This window comes from Choloepus didactylus, chromosome 5 (genome assembly GCF_015220235.1).
Source record: "Choloepus didactylus isolate mChoDid1 chromosome 5, mChoDid1.pri, whole genome shotgun sequence".
In the NCBI taxonomy this organism is placed as follows: domain Eukaryota; kingdom Metazoa; phylum Chordata; class Mammalia; order Pilosa; family Megalonychidae; genus Choloepus; species Choloepus didactylus.
Window position 1 is genome coordinate 26,772,727 of NC_051311.1, and position 18,405 is coordinate 26,791,131.

General features: G+C 38.8%; 1 protein-coding gene across 6 annotated transcripts in view; it reads left to right on the plus strand.

The window, feature by feature from the left end:
- Positions 1–18,405, plus strand: part of DIP2C (disco interacting protein 2 homolog C) — a 555,699-nt gene that overhangs the window by 526,547 nt on the left and 10,747 nt on the right. For all 6 annotated transcript variants that reach the window (XM_037835690.1, XM_037835692.1, XM_037835689.1 and 3 more), the window contains 2 exons: positions 13,674–13,731; positions 15,563–15,637. In XM_037835690.1, the coding sequence (XP_037691618.1) occupies positions 13,674–13,731; positions 15,563–15,637 (133 nt within the window). The remainder of the gene's footprint in view (positions 1–13,673; positions 13,732–15,562; positions 15,638–18,405) is intronic.

Sequence of the window (18,405 nt, forward strand, 5' to 3'; positions counted from 1 at the left end):
GCTAGAAGGGTTGGAGAAGGCCTCTCTGAGGAGATAACATGTAAATGGAGACAGAGAAGCAGCCAGTCTTGCTGGAAGCCCTGAGAGTACAACTTTCATTCGTTCCACATGCATTTATTAGTCACCTACTGTGGGACACTGGAATTTGCCACTGGCATACTGAAACTAATATCGTGACTTTTTAAAAATCAGCTTTCTCAGGCTTGGTTAACTCATCCATAAAAGGGTTTAGAGTGCAGTCTTTAAGTTCCCCCCAGCTGTGGTCTGTCACCATTCTTTTTATTTATTTCTCTATGTTCTACCATTGAAATAATGTATTTTGCCCCTCCCTATTAGCTGCTTCTTTAACATAATTTGCTTATATCAGCTCTGTCCCTAGAATCTAGATGTAAACTTGTGAAACGAGAGTTGCTATAGATTAAATTCATCCCAATGTTGGCAAGGAGTATAGTCTTGGGGTGCTTTTAGTTATAAGTAGAGAAACAAGAGATTCCTATTATGCCCTTATGCTTAACATATGGGTGTATAATGGAAGTTTGGGAATAAATTGGTTTTCCTCCTCAGGAGTTAACACATTTTTCAAAATCTTTTTTGCTATTTACAGAGGAAATCCAGATCCATTAAGGGCCTTTGTCAGCATTGCCCATCAGTCTCTCTTTAGCTGTCCTGACTGAATAATATTGGGAATGTACCTTCTTCTTATGACTACATTAGAATATGGACAGTGACTTCTATGTATTTATGGGATGTTACATCTCATGCAGGGATTTATTTCTAAGGAAAATAAGGAGAAAATTGGGCATGGTCAGAATTATCCTTGGTTCTTCTTTAGAAGAAAGGTACCATATTGTAAACTAAATCAAGAAATAAGCAAGACCTACCTAGTTACTTTTTGTTCCAGTGTTAAAAAAGTTCCCTTGTTTTTTCCATTGAACGCTAAATAAAGTGGTTGGCTTGGGCCATTGTGTATGAAAAATGAATATCTTTAAACACTAGAATCACATTTCTTAAAGAGCACATGTTACAATAGCTACATCTTAATGTTAAAGTAGTCTGGGGTGTAGAAAGAATGGTGGATAGGATTACTTACGTTATTTAAGTAATTTCTTTATGCTTTTATGCTCCCTTCTGAGGATAAAATTTAAATTCCTATAAGTTAATTGCTTTTATGTTGCATTTCCATAATATTTTCCTAGCACTTAAACAGTACTAAACACTTGGTAGACTCTCACCAAACATCTGATATCAGGGTTCTCCAAGTAACCTTTAGGTAGACTTGAGTTTTTTTCCCTCATTTTCCCCTGATCCATGATTTTTATTTTTAATCAAAGAAGCCACATTTAGTTCATAAACTAGGCCACATCACCCTAATGTCTCTGAGAAGAATGGTGTGCTTGACTTGGAACTAGATGTTGAGCTTGTATTTTCACACTTGGGGGACATAAGGGCAACTCAGTTTCCCTGGAATTGGTGGGATCTTACAGAGCCTACAGATAAAGCTTTAGGAAGCATTTGCTTATATTGGTTCTTAAGCAGCATAGCTGAAAGAATCTGGCCCAAATCCCAAACATCTGGGAAGCACACATTCAACTTAAGGCAGTTAAAATGATACTTTATAGCTGCAAATGCATACATTAGAAAAAAAGATTTAAAGTAAATGAGCTAAGACTTAAGCTCAAGAAGTTAGTTCAAAACCTGAGAATAAACCAAAAGATATGAAAGGAAAGTAATAAATAAAGAACAAATTAATAAAACATAAAGCAAATAAAAAATGGCTGATTCTTTGAAAATAGCAACACAGTAAACTACAGCAATATAAAATAAATGGAAGGCACAAATAATATTAAAAATGAAAAATTCAGTCATGTAAATTCAGTTTAGAGAAAAAGAAAAAAATAGTTAACATATTGGATAGTTTTTTTCTACCAATGTATTCCTTAAAGCTTATGCAAAAGACTTCTATAGAGTTCTCTACGTTTGGGCTGTGGATAATAAACAGGGCAGCTAGAAAAAATTTAGTTTCAGATAACAGAATAATTTTTTAGTGTATGTATGCCCTAAACATGAGATATACTGAAAAAAAATTGTTTATCTGAAATTCAAATTTAACTGGGTGTCCTGTATTTTTATTTGTTAAATCTGGCAACCATACTCTGAAGTCAAATGTCACTTCTCCTTATTGTCACTAGAGGCTCTCCACTTCTATTTAATAAGTCCAATGTTATCTCTGACAGTAGAGGGATTTGGTTCAGATGCCAAAGAAAGTTCTGCTTGTTCTATAAGGGAAAAGCCCAAATTTAAATACTTGCCTTTGAAATCTCCCACTGTAGATTGTCACCTTGTATAATAGCTGCCACTTTAAAATTTGCCTTTCTTTACAAAGCCTAAACACTGGTTTCCTGATATTTCAATGCAAGGCACTAAGCCTCTATTGTCAGATTGATTAGAGCCTTCCTAGAACATGCTGTATGAGAAATTGGTTCAGTTCTTACCAACTTGGAAAAGTCTTTGTGGAGGAAGGAAGAAACACTTGTGTGTGTGACCTGCTGCACTACTTCCACTACTGCCTCCACCACCTACCGCTCCTGCAGCTGCCTGGGTGCTCAGATCTTGCTGACAGACCTGGTTCTTCTGTAACATGGCAGCTAAAGGAGATTGGTGTTCTTCATAGCCGATGAAAAACCCAAAGAAGGAGTCACGTTTGAGAGCATTGATGCTCTCAGGATGGTTATGTGCTGCAGGATGGTTATGTGCTGCAGTTTAAAATTAAGAGGCACATGGTAAACTGATGAAAGTCTATTGCAAATGACAATGAAATGAAGGAAGAGCCTGGCATATATATGTACATATTAGGTGCCTGGGTTTGCAGGGAAGCAGGTCAGATTCCAGTTTGATGGACAGCAAATCGATGACATAGACATACCCGCACAGTTGGAAAGGAGGACAAAGCTACATTGATGTATTCCAGCAGGAACTGCCGGTGTCTACTAAAAAGAGTACCTACTATTTTACTCCAGCACTCTGTTCAACAAAGAATACACTTTCAATTAGAAAACTGCCATTTGGTTCCACCATATGCTGTATACTACATAGTTTTCTCTATTCTTTTTTCTGTGCTTTCTTCATTCCTTTATGTACATGAAATGCTTGCATGTGCCCAAGCATATTGCATTTTTGAATTATAAATAGATAATAATAGTATGTCTTAACAGATATCAAATGGAGACAGAGTAAGGAAAACATAGTTATGTAATATCACCCTTTTCTCATTAGTGGCATAATCATTCAACTTTTATCTTTATATCCTAGTAAGTTATTTTGTGCTCACTGTTAACAAATAGCCACCATAATAGAAATCCTTGTATACCTTGTTTGATTGGAAAGTTTTAGTATTTTTCATTCGTCATTGCAAAACCAAGGACAATTTAGTAATTTTGTGTACAATTTTTGTTGTGTGTAGGGCAATCTGTCTTTAAGAAATGATACATTATTTTAAAAGAAACAAATCCTAGAGATGTCTCCCTTCAGGTGGAACTTCTTTTGTTTAAATAAACTTTTTTTTTTAAGTTCTTTTTGTGGAGGAAAAGTTGACGTGCTTACTTGGACAGTGCGCCTGAGCTCTCCCCTGAGGTTAACTCAGCACTGCCATACTGTTCTATTCTTAGTGCCACACTCCTTTGTCAGCAGGGACAGTGAATTCTGCAGAGAAGTGGCTTAGGGACTGAGTGTATGACAAGTGTCACGAAATGATGACTCAGGCTTCAGCCCCGTTTGGCTTTATTCATGTTTTATATAATGAAGGTACACTTTACTTTCTTCTTCACTTCATTCCTCCCTACCATTTCTCAGGAGAACTGCAAGCTTTAAAAAAAACAAAAAGCATGCATTATATTGAAGTGGCATTCTCTTTCATTGTTATATGCTGAAAATTTCTGCATGAAGGGCCAACACCTCAAAGACTAGAGGGACACATGAAAAGGATATACCTCCAAATATATTTTGAGAAGAAGGCAACATCCCCTTTGTGGTATCCCAGCTGACAATGCGTACCCTGATTCTAATTATGAGGAAATAGCAGAGAAATGCAAAATGGTGTTTAAAATGATTTTAAATGATATTTGTTAAAGGCAGGGGCTGTATTGTTCAAAAATGTCAGTGTCATAAAAGATAAAGTCTTTGGAAATGTTCTTGATAAATGGAAGCTAAAAAGACACGATAACTAAAGGCAAAACCTGATCCTAGACTGGATCCTGTACTAGAGAGGGGAAATTATAAAGAACGCTATTGGGTTAATTAACAAAATGAGGATATAGACTATAGATTAAAGTATTGTGTCAATGTTAAGGTTACTGAGGTTGATAACTGTTCTGGGATTATGTAAGAGAATATTCCTATTCTTAAGAAATACACACTGAAACACTTAGAAAAGATCATGATGAATTCAACTTACTCTCAATGGTTCAGGAAAAAAATTGTGTGTCTGTGTCTGTGTGTATTTGAGTGTATGTAGAGAGACACCATGAGCACAAGGGTAAGCATGAGCAAATAATAAAGCAAATGGTGTAAAATATTAACAGTAGGTGAATCTGGGTAAAGGTTATTATGAGTACTCTTTGTGCTATTTTTTTCTTGCAACTTTTCTATGATTTTGAAATCATTTTCAAATAAAAATTTATAGAGAGCACTTAATGCTCATAAATGTATCAGATGCCCCCACTTTACCTTAAACCTCCATACCATCTAGAAATTATTTTTCAGATATTTTTATTCTCATTCACAAAAATAGGGAAAGGGAGATCGATATTACTTTAGGGCTTTATGGTTGGATATAATAGAAACCAATTGAAGTTATTTAAAAAAAAAGGATTTTATATAGATTAATATTATTTTATGTATATAGATACATATATACATATACGTAAAGTAGTACTTTTTTTTTTAGGGAAAAAGGAAGGAACACTTGTGTGTGTGACCCCCCCCCACCCACTTATTTATATACATAACATAATGTATTTTATGTATATTTGTTTACATAGATTATAGAATGTAAGAGTAGGAATTTAGCCCAGTGTCAGGAGGGGACTAGAAGGAAATATCAGAAGACCATCAGGAGCTCTTGATTTCACACCTCATCTCTGTACTTTTCTTTGTCCAGTTTTCTCTGTATATTGATCAGCTTTCTTTGCATTCAGTTCATATGGAAGAACATAGCTACTCCATAGCCCTGGGGTTCTTATACCTTCTCTGTTCAAGAGGACAGCCCAAATGGATTTAGAATCTCCTGTCTCAAGTCTAAATTCCTTGAGCTTGGTTAGCCAATAACAGATTTGATCCTTTCATGCAAGTCCATAGACCCAAAAGCCGAGGAAGGGGAGCATAACTCCCTACTCCTTAAGTGTGGGCTGCTCAAAGTGACTTCTTCCAAAAAGTACATTATAGAAAAAGGGGGGAAAGAGTAACTTTATAGTAGAGAAACATGGCAAGGTCAACACCAACAGTGATAGTCGTGTTGTTGATAATGGCACTTTACCTGTGTGGTCTTTGTCCCCCAAACCCTTAACCCTAGTCACATCATGAGAAAAACATCAGACAAGTTCCGTTAGAGGGGCATCCTACAAAATACTTAACCAGTACTTCTAAAACTGTCAAGTTCATCAAAAACAAGGAAAGTCTGAGAAACAGTCCCAGCCAAAAGGGCCTAAGGAGACATGACAACTAAATGTGATGTGATATCCTGCATGGGATGTTGGAACAGAAAAATGACATTAGGTAAAAAATTAAGGGCATCCGAATAAAGTATGGACTTTGGTTAACAATAATGCATCAATATTGGCTCATTAGTTGTAACAGATATGCCACATTAATATAAGATGTTAATAATGGGGGAATTGTGTGCAGGGGTAAATCGAACTCTCTACTATCTGCTCAATTTGTCTGTATATCTAAAACCCTTGTAAGAAAATAAAGTATTAATAAAAAAAATTTTTAAAGCCCGGGAGGTCTGAAAAACTAAAATTTTTCCTAAGTTTAATGCAAATTAATTCGCCAACAAAACCTTAATGGACATGAGACTATTTATAAACAATTTATCCTACTATTTGCTACAGAAATATTAATGTGTTCAGTTAGGTTCTTTAGGTAACATGGGATCTATGCATAAACTTAGCACACAGAAATCTGAAATTTTCTGGACTACGAAACCAAGCCTCTTGGGTTTTGGATAAGAGACTGCAGAACTGAACAGAAGTGAGTCCACTCAGAGGGCCAGAAGGGCAGTTGAGGAGCTCATGGTGAACTTGATCTACTCCTCCAGAAGGTGCCGACTAATAATATCTAACAGAGAGGGGAAAATGCCAAACTCTTCAAACCTCAGGATCAGAGAAGGAAAAAAGACTGATAGAAAAGTCTGGAGTTTGCAGGAGAAGGTGAGGAGGAATAGCTTAGATAATAAATTATAAGGTAAATTTGTAATTTTATAAGAGGAAATGTCTAGAAAGTGGTATTCTGATATTTCATTTATAAAATGCTATTATTTTAAATAAAAGTATTCATGCTCTTTTGCCTGTCATCACTCATTTTTGGAGTGACTGGTACCCGTTTTTTGACTTTCATAACAGAGACTGCTTAAGCAATCCAGTTGGCATTATGTAAAAGTCGTCTTGCTTTCACTGATCAGGGGGTGCTTTTTGTGGCACCCTCCTTGGACTATCACATACTTTAACCTCTAGCTTTTATTAGGTACTGATTTCTAGGAAGGAACCTCCTTTAGAAAAATGGGTGCTTTTTGATGTACTTTGTTGTTTTACATTAGTGTTCTTGGATGTGTGAATGTGATGTTATATTTAAGTATTGATTTTTTTCCTTGTTATTTTAATTATCCTCTCTTGCACTTCACTAGGAGCAAAGTAAATAGCAAGATGTTAAAATCCGAACTTTGACAGTGAAACTTCTAATTTTCCCTCTCTTATTTACTTTAGCTGCCAGGAAACTGAGAACTAAATTCAATCACAGCACCTATATTAATTAACCTATGTTTTTGCAATATTTAATTTCCCCTCTATCTTGTGGAATTTTAAAAACTTGTTCAAATGGTCTTATTATATTGGATCTTTTAGATGCTTCAAATTATTTTTGGAAGAGGATAGAGTATAAATTTTTAATTAAAAGTTCTGGTTTGTTTTTTAGCACACTGTCCTTAGATGCCAACAGTGATACTTGGTTTTAGACAGCTGAACAGAAGTTAATTTTTGCATAAATGAAGTACTCTGGGCCCTCGCCACACCTCTCCCCCAATATAATGCCACATGCAGGCACTGTGGAAGTGTCAGCTAAGTCTGAATCTGGGCCTTGACTGTTGATCTAGTCATGTTGGTTGCCATGACCAAAGGTGCAGATAATGCAGGGCTTACGTGTGACCTGGCACACGTCTGCCCCTGGATTCTAGAAGTGTGCCTCTGCTGTGCAGTGGACAGGGAGGGGGCAGGACAGCTGAATGGGGCAGAGGGGATGGCTGCTCTTGTCTCCCTCTCTTAACTGTGTCTATCAGGACTGCTCCCACGCCACGTTTATTGTGCCCCAAATGAAGGAGCCATTTGTTTAATGGCCTCAGCTTGGTTAATTCTAAAGTGACTGTATTTCTGGCAGTAGCAGCTGTGATGCTATGTTAATAATCTTCTATTGGGGCAGTTAACGTAATTTGGTTTCTCAGTTGTTATAAGTCCCCAGCAGCCAATGGTTTGACAGACACACTCCCAACCTATGAAATCATAATCAGTTATATGCCCCAGTGGGACCAGCAGTTAGTGAGCTGAGCTTCCCAGGAGAGGTGGAAGAATGAGAATGCGTGAGTATTCCTTTGCGAGTGCAGTGTCACTTCATGCTTCTGCGGGCTCCTTTCACTTTTGGCGAGAATCACAGAGAACAGATTGTTGTTTGGGTGGATGAGGCTCTGTCAGCTCCAACGTATCACACGATGTGTTGGAGGGAATGCTAGACTGGGACCCAGGCAACCAGGGCTCTGCTTGAACAAATCATGAGGAACTCATGGGTCTAAATAGCTCCTTCCCACCTTTTGGAAGCATTCCCAGCGGGTTGGAATGTTTGATTCCATAAAGAATGAACGGCTTTACAAAAAAGACCTCATGCAGCAGTAATGTCTCCGGATATCTACACACCTCTTCAGTGTCGCTCTGATAAGTGCTCAGTGGCTGTGTCATCTTTCAAAGAATCACTTCCAATGAGGCAGATTGCCAAATTAAGTCAATGTGAGATCTGTTGAGGCTAGAGGACAGGTTAGAGATTTTATAATTAAGGGCAAATTTCCCTCACATCAAAGCTCTATTTCTCTAGGTATAAGGCTTTTTTTCCTAATGAAAGCTTAAACTTCAAGTCCATGTAACAGCCTAGCACATACAGACATTATTTTTTCCAAGGTCCCAAGATTTGTACTTGAGTTGAAAATGTAAAGGATAAGGAATGCGACAGAGGCCAAACCGGAAAGCTTTATTTAGAAACTAACACAGTTAAATTTTAGGCTTGGTATGACAAAACAAGAATAGGTCAAATAAGTAGACTGGTTAAGCTTATATACTGTGTTTAAAAATAGTATTTAGACCAGGGAAGGAGGAGCTAATACCTAACAGAGCCACATCAGTGGGTAATAATGGATATCAAGGAAAGTAAGAGAACTGGCAGAACAATTCCAACTCCTGGAATTGACAGGTATAATCGGCTCCTCGGTTGTTTGAAACAGATTCTGCCAGCATTAGTTGGAGTGGCAGGTCCTTTTCCCTGAGAAATGATCTCTGTTACATACTCAGCTTTGGCTCTTTGAAGACAAGACTCCTTCGACTTCTTCACTTGATCTGTACTCAGTAATTCGAGTCATGCTTTGCAGGCAGGACAGAGCCAGGCCAGCTTGTCTGTGGGGTGGGCCGCCTTTGCATTTTCCCCTCCCTTCTGGAGTCTCTCCATCCCCATCGCACCACTCTAAGAATTCTCTGGCAGCCTCTTAGCCCATCACTGCCCGTGCAGTGTGGGCCTTTCCTGCCTTTCTTCCAGCCACCTCACAGGGCCTCTCTGCTGTAACTGAGCCTTCATTGTAAACCTCATAAACTAGTTCTAACTGAGCAGCATCCAGGCCCTGCACTGGGCACTTACACTCATGGCTCACTTAAGTTGCTCAACAACCCTAAGGATGTAGGGTGTTATCATTCAGGTCTTGAGAAAGTAGATGGTCACAGCAGGGTTTTGAACCTGGGTATTAATTCAGAGCCTACTGTTATCACCCCGTGGTCTCATAATTACCACTTCTGCTGACAGTTGATAATAGCCTAAGTGTTGCCCTTCCAGGTTGCATTTTATCTTCATTTATTTCTCCATGTTCTGTGCACATTGAGGAAATCAACCCTTTGATGTGTATGTTGAGGATCTATTTCACAGTTGTCATATCTCTTTTTACTTTTTTTTAATAAGGGTTTTTTTTTTTTTCAATTTTTGCTTTTTATGTGGATCAAGGGCATTCTTATGTGGCATTTACTAAGAGGGTCTGTAGGTTTTACATTCAGGAGCAACTCTGAGTGATTTTAGCAACCCAGATGGCTTCCTTGTTTTCCACACTTTAGAGAAGATTAGATTCTGAAATGACATTCCATCTCTCTTCTCTTCTCTGAGGCCCAGGTTAAATACAGGGCTAGATAAGAGATGAGATAAAATCTAAAGGAAGGAAGAAAGCAAAAGAATAGTCAGAGATCAAAGCACTGGGCAAAGCCTGGCCAAGGTCAGGAGGCAGTTCAGCAGGTTAAAAGGCACCTTACCTTTGGTTTTATCTTTTTTACTCCCACCCCTACCGCTACCCCTATTGGCTGGGCACAGGCTAAGACAACAAACCTGAGGGAGTGGGGAGAAGGAAAATCCATGAGAGCAGGGCAGTCCTAGACATTGAATTACGCTGACCCACCATAATCCGGGGATAGTTTCCCATATTTTCTTGTCTCCAGTGGCTTTGTTTCATAAATTTTATCAGCATCCCTTATCTTAAGTCATCTAAATAATCATAAGGCTGTCAGGGCTGGCTGGCACATCTGATGACAAGGCCTGGCAGGGGTTTCTAACATTCTAAAATAGTGTTGATCACTGATGGGATGAAAGGCATGGTGGAAGCAGAAATGGAAACTTGTATGACCTCTCACCCCTCCCAGACTTCTTGTCTAAAACAGCTCTTATTTTTGGCTAAGAGTTTCACGCATGGCCTGATCATCTGTCCTTTTTGGAACCCACAGTCGAGCTGCTGGCCAGCTGCCTGCCCACACCCACCCAAAGAGCAGCACCCACTAGGACCTAGTGGAGGGGCCAAAAAGACTGTTGGTCAAAACAGCGAGCTGTTTTCTCTGACTTCCCTTTTCTCTTTCATTCTCTCTCTCTCCTCACACTCTTCAGACTCCCTTTTTCTCACTCCTGCCAACACATAATTTTCCCAGCCTATTTGGCTACATTTCCGTATTGCTCTTTCCATCTGTAGCAAACAGCCAGTAGCTGGAATCCACAGTTAGCCAGCCTGCCATCTTTAATGCAGGCTTATTCTTTTTATCTGCTTGTTCAAATCAATCTAGTTTTAGTACACTGTAGCAGTCTGGGCCCTTCTGACCAAGTAGAATAGTCAAGCATCAGTGGCATGGCTACTTCCTGTTAGCATGCCATATATCCTAAAGTGCTCAAGTTCTTAATGTATACCGCTACATGATAAATTTCCATAAGAAGAGCATATTTATGTTTCTTTATAGATTCTAAGTAGTGTTTTAATAATCCTCAGTTCCCTATGATTCTATGTTAATGCAGCCAGTGTCTTATTTTTGGAGGTTAACATCATTAAGCCTACAGGCAGCTTCTGGAACAGCCTAATTATGAATGTGATCTATATTGGTTCCTCATCTGCAGCTGTCAGCATCTGGGTTTTCCTTTGATACAAATACCAAAAATTTAAGTGCTACAATACATCCTTACACCTCATCAAATTACTGTTGAAACTGCTCAGATAGCTGGCATTTCCAGTGTTTCTCTACATTTCCACATAGAAGAAGTTAGTCTTCTCCTGATGTGCCCCCACCCCTAATGATTTACTCCTTCCAGGCCACTTTTTTTTAATTCAATTTTATTGAGATATATTCACATACCATACAGTCATCCAAAGTGTACAATCAGTTGTTCACAGTACCATCATATAGTTGTGCATTCATCACCCCAATCTATTTTTTGAACATTTTCCTTGCACCAATAAAATTGAAAATAAGAACAAAAAATAAACATAAAGAACACCACCCAAAACATCCCCCCTTCCACCTATTTTTCATTTAGTTTTTTGTCCCCATTTTTCTACTCATCCATCGATACACTGAATAAAGGGAATGTGATCCTTAAGGCTTTCACAGTCACACTGTCACCTCTTGTAAGCTACATTGCTATACAATTGTCTCAGGAGTCAAGGCAACTGGGTTGGAATTTGAAAGTTTCAGGTATTTACTTCTAGCTATTTCAATGCGTTAAAACCTAAAAAGAGTTATCTATATAGTGCATAAGAATGTCCACCAGAGTGACCTCTCGACTCTATTTGAAATCTCTAAGACACTGAAACTTTATTTCGTTTCATTTTGCATCCCCCTTTTGGTCAAGAAGATATTCTCAATCCCACAATGCCAGGTCCAGATTCATCCCCAGGAGTCATATCCTGCGTTGCCAGGGAGATTTACACTCCTGGGAGTCAGGTCCCACGTAGGGGGGAGGGCAGCGAGATCACCCGCCGAGGTGGCTTAGCTAGAGAGAGGACCACATCTGAGCAACAAAGAGGTACTCAGGGGGAGACTCTTAGGCACAATTATAAGCAGGTTTAGCCTCTCCTTTGCAGTGATGAGCTTCCTAAGAGCAAGTCCTGTGATAGATGGCTCAGCACAACAAACCGTTCCAGGCTACTTTTGTCTGAAGCAGTATCTCAAGTCACACTGAAGGCCAGGTGAGAGGAAGGGCATCCTGTAGACTGAAAATAAACGTTTTTTAGGTGCTGAATTCTCAGAACTTCACAGACTTGGCCAGAGGGAAGTGGTGGTTCTGGCCTCAGAGAGCCCTTGATATAGCAGTAGTAGCTATGAGCATTTAAGATACCTACACATACTCTCACCAGGGTGCCTCTCTCATTTACTGGTGCCATGTCTGTTTGACTCATGCAGCATAACTCACATTATTATTATCCACACTCTTAGAGTCTTACCTCTTCCAAGGCACCCAGAGATCATCTAAGTGCCACGGAGGATGGGCATGCACTTGATAGTTGGCCTTTTACTGGAGTTCATCCTACTGAGGGACACAGAGCTGGTCCTTAGCAGAACTGTGAACTGAGGATTTCTTTCTTTGGTGCCTTGTGCCCCTTCTGTTGCATCTTCTCACTTCTTTCCAGCAACAAGTAGAAGAATGACTCTCTAGGAGTGAATTTCAAGTCTCAATTTCAATGGTGGAGATGGAGATCGTTGATAATAGGGGGAAATGAGTATAATTCACCAGTTCCCAGCCTAGCTGCCAATCACTTGTTAGTAGCCTTCTTCTGTTCCCAAGTACAAAAGCAGCCCAGGAAGCCCACAGCCCATTCCCATCTATAGTTTTCAAGCATTTGGGCATTTTCACTTTTACTCTGTTTTGCTTAAATAAAAATTACCTTTTAGATGAATAAATAGCATTGTAGTCTTAGTTACATGGTAGTAATGTAAAACTGCTAGTTAGGACCCTAAAATATTGAAAATAATGCAGCTGGGAAGGACTGTTCACTAGCCCTGTTTGTGATAGCAATTATATCCTTGGCAGTTCTTAAGATAAAATTACCGTAAAATATTTTTTTAGTTAAAAAAATTTCTCTTTTGTAAAAGGAAGTTTGCCTTCCTTCCAATTGGCCTGTCCTGTGTTCACTAAGCTCTATCTTAAATCACAACTACACTTAGTTTAACAGATTGATTCTGTGCTGCTATGAGCTTTGTGTCCTGCCTTCCCAAACCTATTTGACCTATGTATAGGCAGAGGTGTGAGCACTTCAGGATTAAATATCACTATTGCTAAGTGATTCGCAGCTCTTTCAAGGAAGTAATTCCTTTTCTGCAAATGCTGAGTTGATTCTTGGTTACTTTAAATGCAGAACCATTTTTCCAGTTATTTTGCAGATTTGGTAAATGTGACTTCAGAACGTCATTTCAGATTCCTTGCAGTTTCCACCAGCATCAAAACTCTCCACCATAACCGGTAGTTTCCATTCCCTAAGGAAAGAGAGAGAGAGGAATACAGAGCTAGATTTAAAACCTACAAATGACCCTAAGGTCGCCTGCCTGGTATCGGAATGCAGCAAATATTGTGCACTTAGACTGCAGAGCAGATCAGTATCTTTAACTCACAATCTGAATGGTCATTTGCTGATCATGTCTTCCTTCCCGTGGCCTTTATTGTACTCTTGCCATTGTTTCCTTCCAGTGCACAGCTGCACTCTGCTATCTGGTAGCATTTTCTTTAACGTCTAATGCTCACCAACAAAATTAATATTCCCTGGCAGCCTACCAGGCATATGACCAAGTACTGAATGTAATAGAAGGGAATTACTGGGACAGAAAACATATTGGTAATATCTTCTATTTCTATATTTACAGAGTCCGTTTAGTAGAAAGAGGATCTCCTCATAGTTTGCCCCTAATGGAATCAGGAAAAGTAAGTATTAAGGGAAGAAATTTGTATTTCTGTGTATGAATGAGTCTCAGTGTATGTCCTTTGAAATTTTTTTAAGTGTATTTTATAGACTTTTTTCCAAAAAGTTTTATTGAAAATAATATATCAAGACTATGAATACAAAAACTCAAAATCACAATGTTTTAAACAAGTTAGAAATTTATTCTTTTCTCACGTAAAAGTCTGGAAGTAGCATCCCTGGCTATCTGGCAACTCTGCTCGTGAAATTACCAGGCACTCTGGTTCTTCTGTCTTATTCTCCTCTGCATGGCTTCCATTCCCAAGGCTACTTCAGCTCTAGCCATTATTTCCCCATTCCAGACAGCGGGAGAGGTAAAAGGTGCAAACCTTAAAGGTTCCCACAAGCTGCCATACTCACGGATAAAACCCTTAGCCAGAATTTAGTCACATGGTCCCACCCAGCTGAAAGGAAAGTTGGGAAATACTGTATTGATTCTTAATGTCTGTGGACCTAGCAAAAAATCAGAGTATTATCCATTACTATGAAATTAGACAAAGAATGTGTATCAGGGAACAGCTAGTAGTTTCCGCTACAGTGGTTATATTTTGGGTTTTCTTGTTTTTATTTATTTGTTTGTTTGTTTGTTTGTTTATTTATTTATTTATTTATTTATTTTACAAGCACTAAAGGGCAGTAAACCTATTCAAACCTAAATAAACAAATTTTTCTTTTTTGGTCCTAATTGCATCAGTTGCTCCCTGAATGGAGGTCAGATTTCCTCTCCACCTGACATAAACCTGGTAGCATCTTGCATCACTTCTGGACCTTTGTAATCTGTCTACATGACCACAACTTAGGATTATTCTCACTGAGTTGGTTCTAATAATATGAAGCATCTCAATAACCAGAGTCTCAGCACAGCTTGCTACAGTTTAAGTTAGACACAAAGACCAAGCAGCTGTCAAATTATCACTTACAATACAGGATAACTGTCCCAGGAGTTTTTGTATTTTTATTATAAGATGTTTTGCCTTATCTCAAACATATAATGTTAATTAGTTGAATTGAGACAGGCTATATTCTAGATTTCTACAATGTGGTTTTCCTTCCTTATATGTATAGTATGAGTAGGATTCGGAATGTTTTTAAACTTAACTTTCATTAAGAAGGAGGTGCTTATTCTTGACATGCAGTATAATAAAAGCTGTGTTCCCACAAGGAAAAGTCCCCCAGGAGAATGAGCTGAAAATATAATGGAGAAGAGAATGAAGATCAGTGCAGACATTCTAATTATAATGCACCCGACTACACTAGCAGTCAGCACAGGATCTTTTACTTCTGGCCAACATAAAATACAGCTTTATACTGAGTCACTTGGCCATGCCTGGATTGTTCTTGACTCCACACTCATCCCTGAAAACACTCCTGGCCTCCTTAGTTCAATTCCTACTGTTGCATCACCTCACATTCATCCTCACATGCCAAGATGTGAGGCATAATGTTAAATTTAACTGAAACAAATAAATTGAAATAACTGAAAATTCCTTTTTTTTTTTTTTTTTTTTTTTGCAAGCCTCATACCATTTATCAGGTTTTTTTTCAAAATTCTGATTTTTAAGGTCATGTTAACAAAGGATATGTTATTGGAGTACTAATTACACTGAAAATGTAATTATGATGATCTAATTATGTAGTGCTGTGGTATGCAGTTTTTATTTGAGGCCATACCACTTTCTAAAAAATTATTAGAAGGGAAAATGGACATATGTCATAAAGACAAGATTAAGGTTTATATATGTGTAATATCTGCCTGTCTTTCCATTAACTAGGGTATTTTCCTTTCTCAAATAGATACTTCCAGGGGTTCGGATCATAATTGCTAATCCAGAAACAAAAGGACCTTTGGGGGACTCACATCTTGGTGAGGTGAGTTATGGAGTATCCTCTGAAAGATGTGTCCTCCAAGATCAAGTTTATTTTTCTGTTGCATATCTTCTATTCTCTTCAAAACCATTAAAACCTATTCACATATCATTGATCCTCAAAGCAAGTTCTGTTTAAATTGGGTAAGTGATGAATTGTAAATAACTTTTGAAGCTTTACTGTTTCAATGATTCTATGAAAGTTCAGAATTACCAAATGAGTTTTCCTTAAGGAAGTATGACAGATTGTCTTCAAAGAATTCAGAAAAAGTAGAAAACTTGTTTAACTAATGTGGAATGACTTTCCTTATTATCTCCTGACTTAACTCATCTCCCCTTTCTTTTCCAACTGCCTGCCTTCAGTGCTTAGAAACCCTGCATCAGGAAAGCAATATAGGAAGGCTACAAAAGGGAATAATGCTACAGCTTAGACTCAGAACAGTGTCAACAACTGGTAGCAAATGTATTGGAAAAATGATAGTTATCTATTTATTTCAGATCAGAAAATAAATGGTGGCACTTTGTACTTTTGCTTCATTATATTTATGATACACTCCCACCCTCATTGACTCTGTCCTCTAAGCTGGCAGTTGAATGCATAACCTTGCTGCCCGGTTTCGGTTAAAATTCTTGACCACTGATCTCAAAAAGGCCCTCTCCCACTTGCCTGGACAAGGCGTTTCACACCTTCCCTTCCTCCTCAAACCTCCAGTACCTTCCCTTCATTCTTCTCAACTGATAAACTTGCTTCTTCCACTGAGGAACTGTCAGAAAAGAATATCTACTAAGTCCCATCACCATCCACCTACTTGCATTATGCCAACGTATTTTTTTGTTCCCTCCTGTTTTCCTAGCTAAGGCCAAACCGTCCGCTGTCCCCTGAATTGAATCCACTCTTGCCTAACCAAGGACAGCACTTATGCCAGTGTCATCAGTTTCCCTTCTTTACTGAGCGTTGTTTTTTTTTTCCCTGAGATCCAGGCAAATACTTCAAAAAATATATATTTTTTATTTCAAAATTTCTAAAATTTACAAACACTGTACCCACCAAGCAACAACTTTCCCTCACTTGTCTTCCATCCTAGTAACCTGTAACCTGTCTCCACAAATTTGCTATTTCTATTTAGTTCATAAAAGTGCACTCCTGTAATTAACTGATATTTTTAGTTCCTAAATTAGCCATGGCTGTCTGTTGATGATGGCCAGATTTGTGTCTTTAGCCCTGAACTCTCCCTTGAACTCTGGACACCTATTAGACTGGATATCTAATAAGTATCCCCTACTAAACATATCCCAAACTAAACTCCTTGTTCCCTCTCCTGCCCCCATAAAACCTGCCCTTATTTTCCCCTTGTCAGTAAATGGCAACTCTATTCTACTGGTTGCCGAGGCCAAATATCTTAGTCATCCTCAACTACTCCTTTATCTCATACCTTATGTCTAACGTATGAGCAAATCCTGTGAGATGATCTGCTTTCTAAGTACATCCAGAAGGTGGAACGTCTCAGCTTCATCACTGTCATCTACGCTGAGCCACCACCCTTTCTTTCTGGGTGACTGTAGAAGTCGCCTCTGATCTGATCTTCCTGTTTTGGCCCGTACAGTTCATTTTCCTCATAACAGCCTGTATGATCTATTTAAAATATACAATAGATCGTATCACTCCTCTGCTCAAAACCCTCTGGTGACTTCCCACCTCAGCTCATAGTAAAACCTCAAACCCTTACTGTGCCTCTGCCATCTGCTGCATTTGGCCCCGGTGCTTTTCTGCCTGGAGCTCCTGTCTGTCTCTGGCTCCCCGTGCTCTGCTCACTGCACACTTGCTACACTGCCCTCTTAGCTCCTCCTGGAAGCACAAAGAAGGTTTCCGCTTCGGGGCCATTACACTTCTGTTCTCTGTGGCAGAACTCTCTTCCTCTGGCTCTCTGCTACCCACCCACCACCTTAGGGCTCCACGTATGAAGAGCTCTTCCCTCATTGCTACCCTCCAGTCACTCTCCAATTCCTTTTTCTTCTGGCATTTGACATTTGGTTTGTAGTCCACCTCTCCTAACCCAAATTTAAGTTCTGACACTTAGAACAATAACACACTTTGTAACACAAATTTGCCACTAAGTGATTCATGAAATGAGTCCTATCAATTTGTTCTTACTTCCCAAAGTCTTCTCTTCTTGGGATATTTTTCAGTTCATCATTTGGATCTCCCCGTCAGAACTGAGATGATGGAATTCTGTATCCTATTTAGGAACTGAAATTGTTGGGCCAAAGAATATTCCCAATTGCAATTTAGAGGTAGAGCCAGCTCTCTAGAAATTTGGGGAGGGTCCCACCTCACATCCTGCCCTCCTTGTCAGATGCCACAGTACCGAGGGGCCTGAGCGCAGAGAGCTGGGGCAGAGGTGAGGCAGATACTGGAGCCCACCTTACTCTAGGGGCAGCAAGAACCTGCGAGATGTGCGAAGTGATCTTACTGGGAGTTTCTTTTTTTTTTTTTTTTTTTTTTTTTTTTTGAAATTTTTTTTTTTATTGAGATATATTCACATACCACGCAGTCGTACAAAACAAATCGTACTTTCGATTGTTTACAGTACCATTACATAGTTGTACATTCATCACCTAAATCAATCCCTGACACCTTCATTAGCACACACACAAAAATAACAAGAATAATAATTAGAGTGAAAAAGAGCAATTGAAGTAAAAAAGAACACTGGGTACCTTTGTCTGTTTGTTTCCTTCCCCTATTTTTCTACTCATCCATCCATAAACTAG